This window comes from Anser brachyrhynchus, assembly GCF_964034855.1.
Source record: "Anser brachyrhynchus genome assembly, chromosome: 5".
Taxonomy (NCBI): Eukaryota; Metazoa; Chordata; class Aves; order Anseriformes; family Anatidae; genus Anser; species Anser brachyrhynchus.
This window is the reverse complement of record NC_137699.1, coordinates 12,841,283-12,860,495: the sequence shown is the minus strand read 5'-3', so window position 1 is coordinate 12,860,495 and position 19,213 is coordinate 12,841,283. Positions and strand designations below refer to the sequence as shown.

The 19,213-nt window shown below is 34.2% G+C and overlaps 1 protein-coding gene across 6 annotated transcripts in view; it reads right to left on the bottom strand.

Moving 5' to 3' along the window:
• The window catches only part of FUT8 (fucosyltransferase 8), a 179,237-nt gene that overhangs the window by 21,406 nt on the left and 138,618 nt on the right, over positions 1-19,213 (bottom strand). For 5 of the 6 annotated variants that reach the window (XM_080592536.1, XM_080592538.1, XM_080592537.1 and 2 more), the window contains one exon: positions 15,912-16,986. In XM_080592536.1, coding sequence (XP_080448662.1) covers positions 16,669-16,986 — 318 coding nt within the window. In that variant the 3' untranslated portion in view covers positions 15,912-16,668. Of the gene's footprint in view, positions 1-4,889; positions 16,987-19,213 lie in introns of those variants that run through there. The other variant, XR_013951407.1, reaches the window with a different exon arrangement.

Genomic DNA, 19,213 nt, shown 5'->3' with positions numbered 1-19,213 from the left:
CATCCAGTCAACCTTCACAGCATCTGTTTCAAAATCAGAGACAAATGCAAATTTGCCTAAATTAGTGTAAATAGCATTTTCTACTAAGCCTCTCCCTAATATGTTTTCTTTGCTTAGATTCCATCAGGCATTTCACAGGAATCTTTCATTGTTACTAGTGGGTTCAGTATGATCAAGTAGGTAAATATTAGGAATCATGATCACTTAGCCACTGCTTACACTCTATATTCATCAACACTAATATCAACAACTGAATTTGAAGATTAAAGTGCTAGACACCAACAGTCACTGGTGACCCAGTGACCACACCTACCTTCTGAGAATTCTGCCTGAAAGTTGCAGCCTCAGTCTTCTGTGATTTGAAGCTGTGGATCATTAGAAAAAAAAATTGACTATGCTGCTGCAAGTGTTTCACTGAACACAGTTGTTAATGAATAACATAGAAATATTACAGCTTATGTGACCACATTTAATTTTTCAGTAAATTTCTACCATTTCAAACTACCAGCATTTATTATTCATGCTCCTTAAAAATTTAATCTCCTGATATTTATTTTATCTAAGGTTTGATTACTTGCAAATTTTCACAATACTATATGACCCTAGATCACAGCTTTTTCTTTAAGTGCTCACTTTTGTTTCGTTTATCTTAATTCTCAGGACTTCCTTTCCTGTCTCCAACTTTTCTATGAACCCAACAGGTTTTCCTGAGGCTATATCTTCCTCTTCCTAAATTTTCACACTGCTCTTTGAAAATATTCTATACAGTTCTAATACTGAAAATGTAGCAAATAAGTTATATAGAATCACGTACTCACTAGCTCAGGTCAACATATGTCTAGACTACTTTCCTTCTGGAAAGCAGTAAACCTTCCAGCTCAACTGTGACACTTTTTCCTAGAAAAATATTACAGAATCACAGAATCATCTAGGTTGGAAGAGACCTCCAAGATCATCTAGTCCAACCTCTGACCTAACACTGTTATTTTATCCATATTGCCTCTTCCCTTAGGACAGATATTTTAAACACAGAGCAATGTTCTACTTAGTTTATTGCCCCTTTTTTGCTTTATTTTAAATGTAAATTTAAAGCCACTGACATTGTTCTCAACAGCTGCTAGCAGCCTTCCTGGCCTGTTTCTGAAGACCTTCAAGATTGTTAAGGTATCTCTTATACCCACACAGGTAAACTTCAATATACATCTCTTGGTTAGGGAAGGAAATCTTTTTACTTTAAAAAAAATCTGTTATTTTTTTTCCTTCATACTCAAAACACTGAGTAGATTGCTTTATATACTCTACACTTAGTCTTGTCTGCAGTTTTATTTATGAAAAGTCACTAGATAAAAATAATCCTTTCATCCTATTTACAGCGTATAATCAGCTTCGTGTACCAGTCTCAATAATTAAAGTAGTAGCTTAACCTTTTTTTCCACTATTATCAGTTTTGCAGTGTCCATCCAGTTTTAAGAGAAAAATCCTGTTCTAGAATGAAGTACAAACGTGGAAGAAGATTCTACTCAATCCAAATTAAAGCATCAACTAAATAGCCTTAACTCCACCCTTACAATTTATTTGATACGGAGGCAGTTGTCACAAATAAACGGAGTTGGGTAATTTTCCACTTTTGGAACAGAATATTCACTTAGGATTCCTTCACAGGACACAATGCTGTTTGCTGAGTTCATCTGCTAAGATGTTATTTTCCTTTCTAGTGAAAAAAAAAAAGTAAACAAAAACTTTCCCTGTGGTTTTGACATGCAAATAACCTATCCTTTCCAGAATATAATAGCTTGCCAGCAGAAAAGGCTAAAATTCTGAACTGACTTCAATAAGGCTCCCCATTCTAGATGATAAGCATATTTAATGAGTGTTTAAACACTATTAGATAGGCATTTTTGGATGGTCCAGAAAGCGTTTCTTATGTTTGATAGCCATTAGGAGTTTAAAAATAAAAAGTGTCTCACACTAGTCTTAGTCTTCAAGAGTGTTCTCAAAAGAACAACTAGCTAGATCTTGAATGTATCAAGTGCATTACAATTATGACTTCAGTGTTGGACAGATACATTTAATCTAGGGTTAAGCTGAATGAAGGCTTAACTAGGTTATGAGGAGTTTCACTTTACTGTGGTTAGATCGCTGCTGTTATCCTCGATGATGTATTAAAACTATCTGAAATATGTCTAACTATATTGAACTTAAGTATAGACAGTGGACCATTGAGATACAGATATGCATGACAATCAGGACTTTTCTTACAGCTTTACCATCTTATGACAGTTATGGATTAAGGCACAATTAAAGCAAAACTCAATTAATTTGTAATTACTCAGCAATAATGATTTTTTTTTCTCTAAACATCTGTCAGAAAATGTTTTCATCTTCACTGAACATTAGTCAAACACCTGTTTCTCTGAGCTGTGATGCTGTGGGGAACCATTCTCCAACAGGGGGGTTAATATGTGCTGAAATGGGAATAACTGTGTGTTTTTATTGACAAGGAAGAATGTGCTAATACAAGAAAACAGCTAACACTTCTTAGAAGCTGAAACATACACATAAATTTCTCTTTCAAACTAAATGAGATGAGCCACATCAAGCCATCTCAAAATAAGTATCAAGGACCAACAGTAACATTTTTTATCTAAAAGAAAGTTTATCTTCACATTTCATAGTTCTTCCTCCTCTTTTTTCTTTTTTTTTTTTTTTTTGACTTGTTTCATTTTCTATAAAATCAGGACACAAATATGTCCGAGTAGTAAAAATACTTTCTGCTTTTTCTTGGTTATTATTTGAGACATTCAATTCAGCTCAGACTTCCTATTCTCAATTCTAATTTATAAATGCTACCTCACTTTTATAAGAAATAGTGAATTATTTAGATTAAAAATAGATAAAATATACATGACTAAACTTACAAAATATTGACATTTTTGTTAATTAAAAACTTTTAAAACTATTAATGTCATTAAGTGGTGAAACAGTATGAACTCAGACTTGAGTTTCATGTATTTTAAGGCTTGTATTACATACTAGCAGGCTGGAAGCTAAGAGCCAGTCTGCCACTGCTCTAACCTAAATGATGTCAGGGCTAAGGCAAACAGAAATCATCACCTGATGGCTTTTTTTTTAGTGAGTAATACTTAGGTCAATTCATATTAGCCTCCGTTCATACGATATATGCTCAAATTAAGCTCATTTCCTAGCAGTTATAGCCTTATCAGTGTCAATTCCTAGAGACCAATATGAATCCTGAAAACAGAGAAACAGAGAACCACAGTATGCATAAATGGTAATACAGTTGAGTAAATGATACTGGAAAAGTGGTGAATCAATCTGAATATGAATGTGTGATAAACTGATGAAAGAAATTAACAAGCTGTAATAGATGGTTGGTACCCTATTTACCAACAGGAACAGCTCAGCATACGTAGAGGTTATATATACTCCATGTCATAAATCACAATATATTTTAGTCAGTTTTATTCACAATAAATTTACAGCTTACTTCAGCCACATTTACTCCCAGACATCAGAGTTTGATGCACACTCTCTTTGTGCTTAAAAGTTAGGGACAGTTAAGTGACCAACCCCTTTCTTCATTTGAGTGAGTCTGCAGAACACTAGATATTTACTGTAGACCTCTTAATTATTCATGAAAAACCCAAGGCCTGCATTAAATACAGGGCTAGATTTCAACTAAGAAGTGAAGATATGTTATCTGAACATAGTCTTACATCATGAGACTAATGCTAGGATCATGTATGCACAAGCTACTCATTTAACCATACAAAAAACGTGTATCTTGTTTTTCCTCTCACGACACAAGAATATATAGATTGGTGCTGGATGTGAGGGTTTTATTGTACAACTAAGCGAACTGCCAGCTGAGTTGCATTTAGTACAACTCCCACATACTTGGATAAAGATTAAACTCATTTTTACATCCAAGTGGTTAAATTCTCAGAGATAATAGCTTGAGTCACACTAATATGCATTGTTTATCCTGCTGAGCCAGAGAACAAATTCTGTGCCTTCACTCAGTGATAAGAAGACCGTATTGCAGTAACAGCTACAGCTAGCTCCTCACTGATACTGATGTAGTACTAGAATCACTGTGATTAGTCTAAGCAATGACTGAAACTAAACAAGTCCAAAATCTTGAGACCTGTACTTCAGGTGTCCATGGCCCCTTATGACAGCATTACTTCTACTTTAATAAAGAGGGAGAAAGAATATTGCTTTTCAAGCAAATAATTGAGCAGTTCCCAAGTTCCAGCAAGATCAAAACAGAAAACTACAGGGATCTCAGAACCAAAAGGATCAGGGCTAATGAGCATCCATTATTTACACTGTCATATAGACACAGACATCTAAATTGGTCACCATTGTTTGTGAATACCTGGACAATAAGGGAACAAATCCTAAGGTGAATGAGTCAAGGCTTCTCTTAAAAGCAGTCGGTCTCCTCTAACAACTTTCTCCCCAAATAGAAAGCCTAAATATAAAATAGACAGAATGATATATACGTGGAAATTCTAGAACTAGTTAAGATGGATAAATAACCATGTGATGTCTAAAAAAAAAAAATATGTAACTATGAATTTGGTGAAAAGCACTGCTAACCTATATTGTGAGGAAAAGAATTGACAGAGGACACGTTTGCTCCTCTGGCCCTAAACTCTCAAATATAGCAACCATAAGAGCTGCTGCAGTCCAAAAGTGTCATAGCTGATAACTAAAACATTCATAACACTGATCACACATTGAAGAGTAGAATATACACGTTAAGACAGCTACTAAAAGAAGAGAAGGTGCACAAGTCTCTCAATATCAAAATCTTAATAATTAAAAACAAAACAAAACAAAACAAAAAACCAACCACATACCTGTATGGAAGCTTATGTTTTCCAGGTGTATTGCCACATGAGCAATGACTGGGGCTGGGCATGCATTCCTGCACCTAAAGTCAGAGAATTGAGACCCTTCAGTTCATAAATATACTTCTGCCATTTATGCACAGTGAGTGTAAAGGAAACATACAACTCTTATTTGTTCTCCATTATAGACTTCATGAGGTATACAGAAATCTAAAGCTAAGGGGAAAGCTGGATAAAAGTGGAATACATACGGGAACAGCCTGTTACAAAGGTAAAGCTGTTAGATAGAGACAATTAACTTTTCTCTTTCTTAAAGTGGTTATTCCTAATTAATTGTTATTTTCTCTCAACCAATAAATGACTAAGAAATGAGGTAAGAAATCAGTCCTTTTTAGTACTGACTGAAGGAATAACTAACTAGAAAACATACCCAGAACAACAGTTGTTCCAAAGCTTTGTAAAAGGTCTATACAGAAGTCTATGTTACTTTCTTGTACGCGTCAATAAGTGAAATTGGTGAAAACATTTGAATGTGCTGTGATTATATTCAGCACTGGTATTTCTGACCGTTCGTAGGATTACGCTCTACCACACATCTGGGATACATACTTTGAAAATTTCTGGTGCATACTACTGAACTTGCCAGACTCTCACAAGAGACAAATTTTGAATAGCTTAATTCAAAACCATCTAAAGATTATGGCCACTATGTGTACATTTATCACTGTTTTTAGGGGCTTTAGTTATGACTTAATGGAAACCTTGTAATGATGAAACACAGAGTATATACATACGTGTATTGGGAGTCTGATAACAAAACTTTCACATATCTATTCTAGCCATTTCAGTCTTAAAATCATACAGATATAAAGAATTAAGAAAGACAATACACGCATAAAACACATGGCAAAGCTCAAATTCTTTTAGAAATTTCATGAAAGACAAAGGATACTGCCTTGTAAAGGACAGAAGACTAATTGCTGGCAAGTGCATACCAAGTAAGTTCCAGGAAAGGTCCAAAGCTTGCAAAGAAAACTACAGCCATCACCAGCAGTAGCTGTAATTTAAAATTATAACAGTAATAAAAAAGATTCCTTTCATGTCTATTTACATATTTAAGGTTTTTTTTGTAGATTTCTTCCTGGTACTCAGACTAACCTTTTGAGTATGGTCTGTCTCAGTCAGCAATGCATACAAAAGCAATGTTACTACATACAGATGAAAAAGGTTAGAATATGAAACTAATACTATGTCTTCAGTCAAAAAAAATCACTCTACTTGAAGGATATGGGAAGGAAACTGGCAGCAAATCTGTACAGCCCTGGGAACTGAGCTTGTCCTGTCTATATACAGAGTAACAGAACAAGCAGTGCTTTACTCAATTTTTTGACTAGTCTCAGAAACAGAGAATTGTAAGGAATGCATACATCAACACACCTGACTTTGGAATCAAAAAGGCATCCTCATGAAAACAGATTCCAATCATCTTTGAAAAAAAAGATTTGTCTTCTTTCAGTGCAAACAGATACTTAGCAAAGTCATACTACTGCTGAAAATAATCATCATTGATCTAGGCAATTTCCATTTGTGCTTCCTGGAAAAATGTCTACTGCAATTGCAAAAATGCTAGAGATACTTAACTTCAATATTGACATTGTAAGCCTATGATGCATGCATCGATTCCAGAGCATTAATATTACTGTATATAGAAAGAAAAAGCATTTGGAAATTTGGAAAACTCATGTTTGCTTATGTAGCAGACTGGTTACATTACTGTATATAATAATAATTTTAGGAAATTCTAAGCAATATTATAATAATATAATTCTGTAATAATATTAGGAGATTCTGAAATGTTATGATAATTGTTAAGAATTATGAAGAAACAGAAGATCAGAGTAGCATAAAATTAATAGATCCTCATCCATATAGTAATCAATGGGCACAACACAACGTAGTGTTCTGCTCTGCTGTACACTTTGAAACCTAAATATTCCCTAGACAGACATTTTGCAGACTGCAGAGCAGCAACTTTTTTCTGAACTCAGTATGATGCTCTTTGTCTATTTTGGGGAGTTTCCCCAGAGCAATTTGTGTGGCTGCTAGATAAGACCAAACTATGCTTTGAACCTTTCTGTAATAATTGATTTTTTTATTTATTTATTTGGTCATTTAGTCTGTGACATGATAAACAAGTGACAGACATCAAACTAAGACGAGGGAAACCTGTTGCTACTCATAGCTACTTTTCATTAATAATGACGTGACAGTTAAATGGACAATGATTTCACAAATTATTCTTTAGCCCTACCGCTATGCAGTGAACAGTCATACACCTCGCACATCCTGTAAGTGAAATTAAAATGATTAATTAATATGACATATCAATCTATTGCTTTATGCATAGACAGCTGATCCTACTCTTTCCAGATAGATATACTTAAAGCTCTATCACTCATGTTATATACCACACAACAGTAATGATCTGAAGACCTCAAGATGCAAACATATTAAATGCAATAACAGAACATCAACAGGCTCATTTTCTATTATGATTTAAAATGGCTTGAGATAAAACTTCATATAGTTGTTCTGATATGTAGTCTGCATATCGAAGAGTCTGTTCAGTTCAGCAGATGAAAATTAATGCCGACTCCTCAAAGATAAGAAGCAACTCAGACAAGCTAGATAAAACAACGGGAAAACTAGGAAAAATTATAATCCTGTTTATTTCTTACTCTGGCATTCAGAGTAATCTTTCATGCAGTTCTACTTTTAGGACTTTAATGGGAGTTCTATTTTTTAATATGTTTATATTAGAAACTACTGCTTTTAGAAAGGTTTCCCTCCTTCTATAAGCCTTTTTGTCTATTATTTATTGTTTCAGAATGAAGAATTGCTGACTTCTGAGCAATAACAAAATATTTTTTTTGCTTCTGAGAGCTTAAAATTAAAAATGTGATATATAAAAGATAAAATCTGATGAAAAAACAGATGCATTGATAATTTAATTGCCTTTAGTTATTTTCATTTTTTATACATATGCAAGGTAGTTTTATTTTTACAGATTTGAATGAATAGAGTAGAAGAGCATTCTACGTATAAGACAGAGACAAGGAAGAAATCAGCTGGAAACAAAGAAATCAAGTTGGCACCACTGGTAGAGAAGTTGCTGTAGAAGAAATTGCATAAATGAAGAGATGAATGAACATTGTTGTGCCTTGTACTAACAGCACGCTTAGAAAACTCATTTGCAACTGCCTTTTAAGCACAGACAACATTATTGCCCTGTACTTCTGCAACTGTAAGATAAAATTTAAAGCAAAGTAAAGCTGGATAAAATAGACTTAAGCAAAATAGTGATAATGTTTGTAGGAAAAAGCATACTAAGTAGAATTAGCTCAAACTACTTTTCGAGTACTACATATGTCCACTGTCAAAGGGGTCACCAATCTCTCAGAGAGCAAAAACAGCCAGAAATACCTGCAGAGACTGTGAACTTACTTTCAGTGCCAAGAACTCCAAATTGTTGGCGATAGATCCTACTATTTGCCACAGAAAAGAAGAAAAAAGCTACGCTGTGGTTTTCTAGGTCAGCAAGGCAAACTACAGGTACCTCAGAAATAAAATATGAGACTTGAATCAGCAAGACTTTTTTTTTTTTTTTTAAACTCGTGTATGTCTTTATCAGAAGACAAAGGCTTCAAGGGAGACTTTCATGGGAGATCAAAATCAACTAAGCAATGCAGCAATGGAAAAAGGAAAATCTAGACTGGTTCACTATAGAGGTAGTAGAGCAGAGCGCATGCGTTGACAGGATGTATCTTGTCAGGAAAGAACAGTATGTTCTGAAACTGATACCCATCCATCATGAAGTCATGATGGAATAATGTGTGTCTTTTAAATGAATCCTGAAGGGACAGACCAGGAAGATATGAACAAGATCTCCAGTCAACATCATCAGCAGATAAAGCTAAGACACCTTCATGTCGAGCCAACCATTACTTTGGTCGCATCCAGTGGAAAGTGTCTCTGCAGGGGGTTGCAACTAAGTGATCCTTAAGAGTCCCTTCCAATCCATATCATTCTATGATCCTCTTCATCTTCCAGAGGTTTCTACTAGACTCTTCGACAGATTTTATCCCTTCCTATTACACACAATTGTCTGCAATGGTGTAAGCATTTGTCTCTCCACAGAATATTAATGCAACATGTTAACTTGAGAACAAAAAAGGGCATGGGTAAGCTCTAGCCAGTTCAACAAAATGTGACAAAAGCCTATTATTCCATTGGTTCTTACCCTGACTCTCCTATATACAATTTTAAAAGCACAGAAATGAATGGTATACTTCCATGTTGACTTTCAAAGCTCTCACTAATATACATCAATCCAATCAGCATTGGCATAAATTAATCTATTTCAGTTCACACTGAAATACATTCACAGCATACAGTAAGTTTCTAAGACCCAAGAGAAGGAATGAGAGCAAAGTACACAAGGTAATTTCTTAAACCACTGTCCTGTTTCAGAACCGAACATATAAATACGCTAACAATAACAAATATCACCACCATGTAGGAAGGAGCTAAGACTACATTCCTGAATCTGACATCTGATATTTGGGCTTGTGGTTTGGTTTAAGAACTTCTTTTCATGCACATAACAGTAAACAATCAATATAAACATCTAAAGAAAATATTGATGCAACAGAAATAAAAGCAATCATTAAAAAATCAAATTGAACTGAGCATTATTGATGAAAAGTTTAGCTCATCTTATGACTATTATTACTGTATTGTCTAGGGATCCTACTGAATGACAAGGATTCCATTGTGACAAGAGCACTGGAAACAAAAAAAAAGGCAGGGGGAGGAGGGGGGAAAATCCTGGATCATAAACCCTATAACCTAAACACTGGACAAAAGGAATGAGCAACACACTCAGAAGCATAAGAATATAAACTAATAATATGAATTGGCATAATAAAAAGCAGTCATAACACACTAGCAGCTTCAGAGAAACACATTCTAAACAGGTAGATACAACCTGTACATATTATTTATTTTACATTTAGAAAACATACTTTGTCTTATATAAGCAAAAGAAACATTAAGCAAAGGAATCCATCAGTCCTCAATCTATTATGCAAAGGTTCATTAGTTGTAGCCTCTGTATAATATCTAGTGACACCCAGCTTAAAAAATAGTCAAGCCAGCCTAACAGGATTTGTTTACCTTTACTGAATAATTGAAATATAGTCATAAGCAAAAAATCATTTTAAAAAACTTCAGTGCAAAATGAACTCCATCTGAAGCAAGGAGAATTGTTATTTGGCAGCTTAATCCCACAAATCTGAACTTATCGCTTTAGTATAACAATTTTATACTTAAGTGAAATCAAGTAGAAGTTACAAAGTGACCACAGATTTAAAAGTATAAATTCAACAAACATCGTTCTGCAGCAACAAGCTGAAGCAGTGAGGAAAACCTACTGCCATCAACTATTCAGTTCCTTTCCAGCATCTTAGTTGGACATAACAGATGCCAGATTCCTTCTCATCCATGAAGAAGGAAGTAGGGTGTCCTGCTTTTTGGTCTCCTTCTATTCCTCCAGGTTGCTACTGTTTGGAAAGGTATCAGCAAACACATTAGGCTTCGAGACAGATCTTTTGTAGACAACTGAACTGGACAGCAGGTTCCACATTCAGTGCATTCTCACAGCTAAATATGTAATATTCTTGTGGCTCTACTTGCAGTTGAGTCATCGAGAATTGTGCAGTTCTGTGTAGCAAAAAAAAAAAAAAAAAAGCCAAGGAAAGAGAGCAGGAAGACTAAAATGATGGTGAATGCTATGAGAAGACATATTTCATATGGTCAAGAAGTTTGCCACGGTGTGAGTAGCAAATCTTATTAAACAAGGAACTTCTATACTTTATAACTAATAAATGTTTAGAATGCTTACATCTGATTATGGTGTTTTCTCTTTGATTCCTTGAATATACCATTTCAGGAAAATAGGAAAATGCATCTTGTAAGAAAACAAAAACAAACAAAGAAAAAAAGACAAAAACAAAAACTGAAAGAAATATAAATTTACATTTTTATGAAAAATCAAATATTTTTTGATGTCCCTTGCTTTTCTGGTCCTGTAACGATCACTAAAAATTAGCAAAGAAATCAAAAGCCACTAAGCAGAAAGCTTTGAAAAATGTTCATACAAACATTTGACCAGGCTCAGATGCAAGTAGGCAGCAGGGCTAATGGAAGAGCATAAAAATGTCACAGTCTTCAGAAAACATCAATCAAGAAGATTCTATGAAAATGCTGGGACTGGTAGATGTTTTAAGGACGATTAGAGGAAATGGGGTAAAGTTCTTCAAGAAAGTATAGGATAGTCAGGAATTTGTCTCACTGTGTTCAGTACAACCTTTCATAAATAAATTTAAAAATAATATTCTTAATCGGTAGAAAGGGGAAAAATCATGCAAAATTGAAAGTAAAACTTGCATGTTACAGCAATTATATAACATGGACTGTATAGCCCAGCAGAGATGACTCCTTCCTTCAGCAGTGTCTTCTTAGGAGTAAGCCTAAGAGCATGGAGTTAATTTTAAGCAATGGTAAAGACATTTTTGTGCAAATTATTGGCATGACTTTGTATTAATCCAACATTGCTTCAAGTGAAGTGGCAAGAGGATTCTGCTGACAAGTATCTTAAGTCAAAGGAAATGAACTTGCAAAATAAAGGTTCTACTAAATAGCAAACAGCATCAGCACTGTTAAGTATTTGTACATAGTACCAAAAGTGGCAAAGACCAGCACTTTTTATTGCAAACACATTGTGGAAAGGATTCTCAGTTTTCTGTAGTAATGCTGAAAGACCTCTGCCTCATATACTTTGATTCTGAAATAATCTCGTACACAATGAATGCAACCAGTGATGCAGGCAGACACTAGCAATTTTTTTGCAGGCTTGGGAATTTTATACCATCTTCTTACTCATCTCATGCAATGTCGTATTTCACGCCTTTTAGAAATGAACAGAATGCTATGAAGTCTAGCCCAGCCTGTTTATGGTTGGCATTTAGACATAACTTTTTTTGCTTCAGTCTTGCTCCATAAAAACTTGTAGATACATATAGGGGACCTTAACATAAGTCTGCAGTCTGCAAAGAGAATTCTAGTGGTGCTTTAGGCAAATGTAATTTTTGTGAGTTTTAAATGCGGTTTTAATTCAACACAATAAGTGAACCAAATAAAGTTTATGCCCTTTGGCAGCCTTCCCTAAAGACTCCATCAACCCCAATAAGGAACAAAAATGTAATACAGTAACAGCCAAAGACCAGAGTATGACTACCACAATGTTTATAAACATGACTGGGAGTTGTATTAGGCAAAATCAAAAAAGGACTGCAAATTGTAAGTATTTCTGGCAAGGAGCAGAATGATTCTGCTGGCAGAGGTCCTTAACCCAGAACTGAAATGTTTATTTGTATACTGTGGTTTTATTAAACTAATACAGCAACTTAGAAGTATAATATCATGCCTTCTTATTAGATTTTCTCCTTCCCTAAAGAAAGGAGAATTCCCTAAATGCTTTTTACCTGGATTCTTCAAACACTCGAGAGATTACATTGCAAAGAATCTTATGATCTGGAAAAACAAAAGATCAATTCATTGTTTTGAAAAAGTTCCAAATGGCAGATGTTACTCCATTGGCATGAAGGAATATCTTCCTCCCCTTATCAAGGAGAATTTGTAAAGAAAATTTTCTATTTTATATTCTATTATGTTCCTAGCTCAGAAGCTAAGACCCACATTTTTTAATTGCAAACCAAAGAAACAAAATCCTCTCCTGAAAATTAAACATGTTTCAGTTCCAGAGAAAATTTTTAGATTATGAATCTCTCCATAAAAAAAGATATCATCACTACTCGTTTCTGAAAAATTAATAAAGAAGGTAAATCTTTTGGGAAACTGTAAGTTTCCTTAAAATTCCATGGTAGAAGGGGTAGACAAAACATTTCTCAGAAGATAAATATTTTAAAATTTTGAAATAAAACATCACCCTTCAAAAACAAATCCAAAACACTTTGCAATTCACCAGAACAGCATGTTAGTAGAGGAGGTTTGTGAATCCCATGCATCTGACTGTAGGCTTGACTGAAAATCAAGAACAGAACTCAGGGTGGTGTAATTGTAGCAGCAAACTGATGATGACGCCAGTCTCCAGGTGTACCAAGGTCACAGAAGACTGGTTAACTGAACTACTCAGAAGAGATTTGTTAGCTCAGCTAGTGAGAAGCATTTAGAATTTTCAGTTTACAGAGACTACATTTACCTAGAAAATAAGTTATTACCAAGAATGTAAGAATGATAATGTAAAAGAGCAAAGAAGGAAACAATACTGCTTGCTGTTTTTTGCTGTTTTTTGTTGTTGTTGTTTGTTTTTATGAAAACAACAGGCACACACTCACACATGCACAAATGCTTCTTAAAGAAGAAAAATTTAATTAAACATTAGCTCACTTAAGAGAGTATAAGGGCTGTCTTCTACGGATGTCAGACTTGGTGGTTTGGTATGAGATAAAAATTACATGACTGGATTACTGCAGAGCTACAAAGTGAACGGAACAAACAAGATGTGTAAATGCCTGCTTGCAACCATTCTGGCTGGTATCTTAATGAGCTTACAACTTTCAAAAATTCAGTCTTCTTTCAGGTATCTAAGAATTATATATATATTTATTTCCTGCTATTTCATTTTTCAGTGAGCTACAATAAAAATTTTGAGGTTTCGTTTTCATTTACCCATGGATCCTTTCATATTACCTCAATCTCAGTGTCACTGAGAATCAAGTTCACTTTTAATGTCCCACGGTCCCAGGATTCCAAGACATAACTAACCAGTTGTCTTAAAGGAAACATCTCTAGAAACAGAAGCATCTAGCAAGCAGCCTATTGCTAAGTTTCTTCCTCTGAGAAGTACTGCATTGTAAGCACTAGAGAACCATACAACCCAGGGGAATAAGGTCACAGTATCTACGTTAATACATTTCTTAATTATTAACAGTAATTTTATAATTTCATACTATTTCACTATCATTTTCTCAAGACAATGAGATAATTATTCACTAGATATCCAGAATATGTAAGGACACACAGGTACCTTGCCAATAATTTGTCACCTTCATAGTTAGCTGAGCAATTGACAAATTAATTTGGGTAGTTCCTCTACAGCATCAGTGTTTTCATTTCTCTGGTTATTACATCAGAAGATCTGCTCTTGCCTCTGGGTTCATCTTAGATGTTCTGCTATTTATATTTTTCAGTGATATTTTCAATTGACTTACCTGACTAGAGAGGATTTTTTCATATGTTAATTCATTTATGAATACTATTTCTGCATTACTGTCAAAGAAATGAGCTGGGAATTATGATGTCTGAAGCTGTAATTAAAAAGCTTCAAAATAAAATGCTTTCAAAATCTAAAATCATCAAATATATATCGTAATATTTGTGTGGAAATAATTAAAAATTAGATTTCCCAAATTTAAAATGTTTTTATGTAACCATTGAGGAATAAGTGTTTTTGGTTTTAGATTTTTTTTCAAGCTAAAAAGGAAAGCAACAATGGATTTATATGTACCTTTCAAATTTAAGGAAAAAAAAAGTGGTAAATTAGCTTACAGTTGTGCCTCTGAAAAAACACAAGTTTGGCTTAAGCTAGTGGAAAAATTGTCAGAATCACTTAGATAGGAAACTAACATCAAACAGCTTCCTCAGTAGTTCCAAAATACAGAAATAGTAGTTAACTCTAGCCAGCTTCAGTCACAAAAAAAATCAACTTTAGCATTTCTTGCCCACTCTTTTTTTCATTTGCCTTTATTCTTCATTCTGTCTTTAAAAATATTCATTATCTATTCTCATTTTTACTAAAATTTCTATTTAATACTAGCAACAGGCAACTTATCTTTTTCTTGACAGCAGTTTTCATCTTTAATTTTGTTGTTCTTTTTCAAGACACACAATAGTCTTTCACTTGAGGAACACATAACTGGAAGGGTTCTACAGGATCTGTCCTGAAAATAATATCACAGAGAACTAATTGGTTAATTCCATTATATACCAATCAAATTCTACCTAACTCACCACTATTTCAATTAGAAAACTATTGCAAAACTTCACACCTCCAGGGATTTCCTTCTTTTCAGCCTAGAATTTATTCACGGTCAAGTGCATCTGCTTGTTCTTGTGTCAGAATTGTCCTTTACCTATTCATAAATATAATTAAATATCTTTTTAACTTTTGCTTAAGGTCAACCAGACACATTTTTTAAAGCGTGGCATTTTTTTCAGTCCCTGAATAGTAAACATATTTTGCACTTCCAGTATTCCAGATCTGATTGCACTACAACCTGTAAAACGCCATTAATATTCTTTCTATTTGGAAATACTCTCTTAATATCTTGTACATTTATATATATACACACACATACAAACCCCTCAAATCTGCAAATTTGTTTGTAAATTTTTTTTTTTAAATTATCTCTCTTCTTAATAAAGAGCAGACTAGCAACAGATTTCAAAACACTAAGAATTACTAACAATTTAATGTCATGCAAAAAAAAATTATCCTTGTTTATATTTTTCTGGAATCTACTATTTTCTGGGTAAATTGTTGGATTTTTTGAGTAACAATCCGGTGAAAATGGCATCTACTGATTCTTCTGAAATTACATCTAAATTGGTGGGATCTATAAATAGGAGAACTTGGAACGTTTTTGCTTAAAAGCAACTAGATTCAATGCCAAAATGATACATAGCTATCTATAATACCATGAAAAAAAAAATCAGAAGAAAAACAGAGAGGGTAAAAGAACAATCCTAGAGAGTAGATGTAAGACATTGCGCCACTGAAATTATCCTGTTGAAACCCATTGACAACCACAGTACTGCTAGCTGTTGTTGTACTACATGCATACTTAAACATTTGATGAAACTCCAGCTCAGCTACTTTTTCCTTCTCTGTTTTTTTTTTTTTTATTTTTCATTTTTTTATTTTTAAATCAAAGGCAATGTCCAAAAACATTCAGTACTAAAGAATTTGTTTATGGCATTGTTTTACAAAAATTCCTAACAGACAGTGACTATTTTATTGTTGGATGTATCCTTTATTTTATTAATGATGAGAAGTAATCAGTGGAATGCTAAAAATAAACTTGTAAAGAAACCTAGTCTGAAATTTGAATCTGAAGCAAATTCGGTGGTCACGGTAACACCAGTTGAAGATTGACTTTTGCCCATTAGTGAAATAGGCATGGCTCTTTTAAAAAGGTCACAAATCTTTCAAATATAGGCACCATGTTTTAAATTTTGCACATACAAAATATGTTCATGTCACTCAAATTACACGATGTGGCAGTGTTATAAGTCTGAGCATTATTGTCAATTAATGGCAGAGGAAAGAGCCCAAAGCTCACGTAAGACTACTGACTGGGACAAATCTTGAAAAGAGACAAAAGGTATAAAACAACAGTTTTCCTGTTGTAGGTGGTTTTGTGTGTGCATGTGTGAGAGTGCATATAACAAAAAATGTTTAGAAGTAAGTTCAGATAATAGCCCATCCATTTGTTCTCAACTTCTTTTCCAGTTTCATTACCAAAGGCTTTGATTTTAACTGCGTGTCAAAATGCAAATTCAAATCCCATGTAAACCATTAGTTAGTATGTTGAATGGTTTGAACCAATTAGAAGTGAGAATCACTGTCGAATGTCTTCATTTTATTCTATTTGTCAGCCTCTGGGTACGTAGGGTATTTGACTGTCTCAATTTTTTCCTTAACTTTATAAGATGGGTACAGGCCTGTTCTTCCTAATTTCCTATTGATGCCTTTTGAATAACCATCCCAGTGATTTCCAGCTACTCCAATTATATCTCCAGGTTCCATAGGAATTTCATCAGCAGTTCGTGGATGATGAGCATAAATAGCAATCTGGTTGTGGGCGTTCTGTCCCCCAAAGTAGTAGATATCGTCCAGTGAGTGGAAATACGCTGAAGCATCTGGATGCAATGTCTGCATAATTTCATAGGCAACTCGACAAACCTTGGAAATAAAAACAGAAGAGAAGTCATAAATATGGTGTGTGCACCTACAATGTATCACAGAAGCCAGTAATCAATGTGTAACAACTAAATTTCACAAAAGGAAGATAAAGGTTTGGAATGTTCAGTGTCTTTAAAAAAAAAATAATTGAAAAATACCATGTATTTGATAAGAAGAGGCATGCAATTTTGAATAAGTATTCTTGAGATCAGATTTAGCAAATACTTACTTACAGTGGTCTACTTTTCTGTAAAAATTGAGAACATTCATATGAACACTAGCCCTTCTGTCTTTTAAAATGAATGATGCGTAGCCAAATATAAAAGCAAATTTGTTTTCATTTTCTACCAGCAATAAAAAAAGCTTATTTTACTTCTTGTTGAACCTTTAGCACTTACATTTTCAAAATTTACTCTGCAGTAATGGAGTGTTACATTTAGGGGGGAGTTGTTTGTTTCTTTAAGGAAACTCCAATTTTCACAAACAGTTCCAGGAGCCCATGGCTTTAAAATGCTGTTAGTATTTACAATAACAGTAAAGTTATGACTGCTGGCAACTTGGAAGAGAGCTAAATGAAACAATTCCACCAAGATGATGACGCTGGTAAGGAGGCAGATGCATTTTGAAGTTCACTTATGTAACATTTTATGAAGGGAATTTTCTTCAGACTGAAAACATCTCCCAACATCAGAACCATGTTGCGTATCTCAGAGTTGCCAGAAACATAGAAGACTGCCACTACATTAAATGAAGCCCTTTACAACAACATTGGTCAGAAAGCTCTTCTTTGTCAGATGTCTGACTTGATCACTGTGATCTGACTTTTCATCTAGATTATATTCTTCTCTGATTTTGTGTAATTAAATCTTATTTAGTTTAATATAAAACCTGATAAACTAACAGTACTGTAGACTTCTTCAATATGAAGAATCGTTTGAACTTTTTCTTGACTTCCAATCTGTAAATATAGTAAAGCCTTTTTTCCTTTTTCTTTTCTCCATCTGAAGATAAGGTGAATAGGGCTTTGCTTTTATCCCTCTTCATCTGATCTTTGAAATAACTTTTCAGAAGTAGCTTTCAAAAGATCAGGCAAAGTTAATTATTTTGAAGTACTTGTTATACCCCATGATATAGAAACAAATTTGAATACTATTACACTGGTAAGAGGTTATTTTATAGCTTCTGTGGTTGTTTTTGATGTTTTGTTCTCTGCATGTGTATGCACCCCATGATGAGAAAACACACACACTGTGAAAGATTCTAAATCTTTTCAGTATAAGTGCTTTTTAGTCAGTGTAAGTGTCCTGCATACCTGACAAAACATGCAACATTTCTTCTCAGCAATTACTTCCTTTGTAGCCCTGAACCCAGATAACTAAGCTGGAAGCTGTTGATGGTAGTAGACAAAGAATCCACATGCAGAAATATAGTTAAAGCTAAGTAAGCCAGCCTCCTATTTTTATTCATAGATTTACTTGTTTTGCAGCCTGTGTACTTATATGTACAATGCAAAACACAAAGACTAATAAGTCCTGGAAGGAAAAGAGATTATCAGGAAAAATAAGTCAGGCAGACAGAGCTACAATTTCATCTAAATGAAGACTGAAGAGACAAAAAAAGCTATTTGTTTTAATGCGCAATCTTAATTCTGCAGCTGTGTTATGATTTGCGTGTGTTACTGCCATGTGGCTTTTCTATCCATTTCAATTAGCGCGACATTACTGAAACAGTGCCAAGGTAGGTTATTTCCCTGGATTCCACGTCATTTGACAGGCCTGATTTCTTTAACAACAATATTTTAATGGAACCTCTATTCTTTCGTTTATATCAGTATTCATTTAGTTTTGGTAGCACAAAAAAGAATTAATATAGGAGACTTCCTAAAGAGCTTAATCCTATTTGAGTATACTGTAATTTTCTATTAATGCCTCTATAGTGAAGATTTTGACTCTTCCCTCCATCCCAGGATAGAAAATGGAAAAAAGTCAGCATAGATTAGACAGTCCAACATCACACTGGAAATAAATTAGACTGTGTTCTCATCCTTACTTTCTCTTCATAAAGATTGGATACAGGACAGTCATTACTAGCATGATTTTGCTAACATTCAAGCCAAAGTGACTACCAAACTGTTGAATTCATTGACGCAAGGACAGTGACAGTAGGTAAAATGTTACAGACCAAGCTTTAATTCCACAGAATTGAAATCTTTCTCAACAGCAAAAAA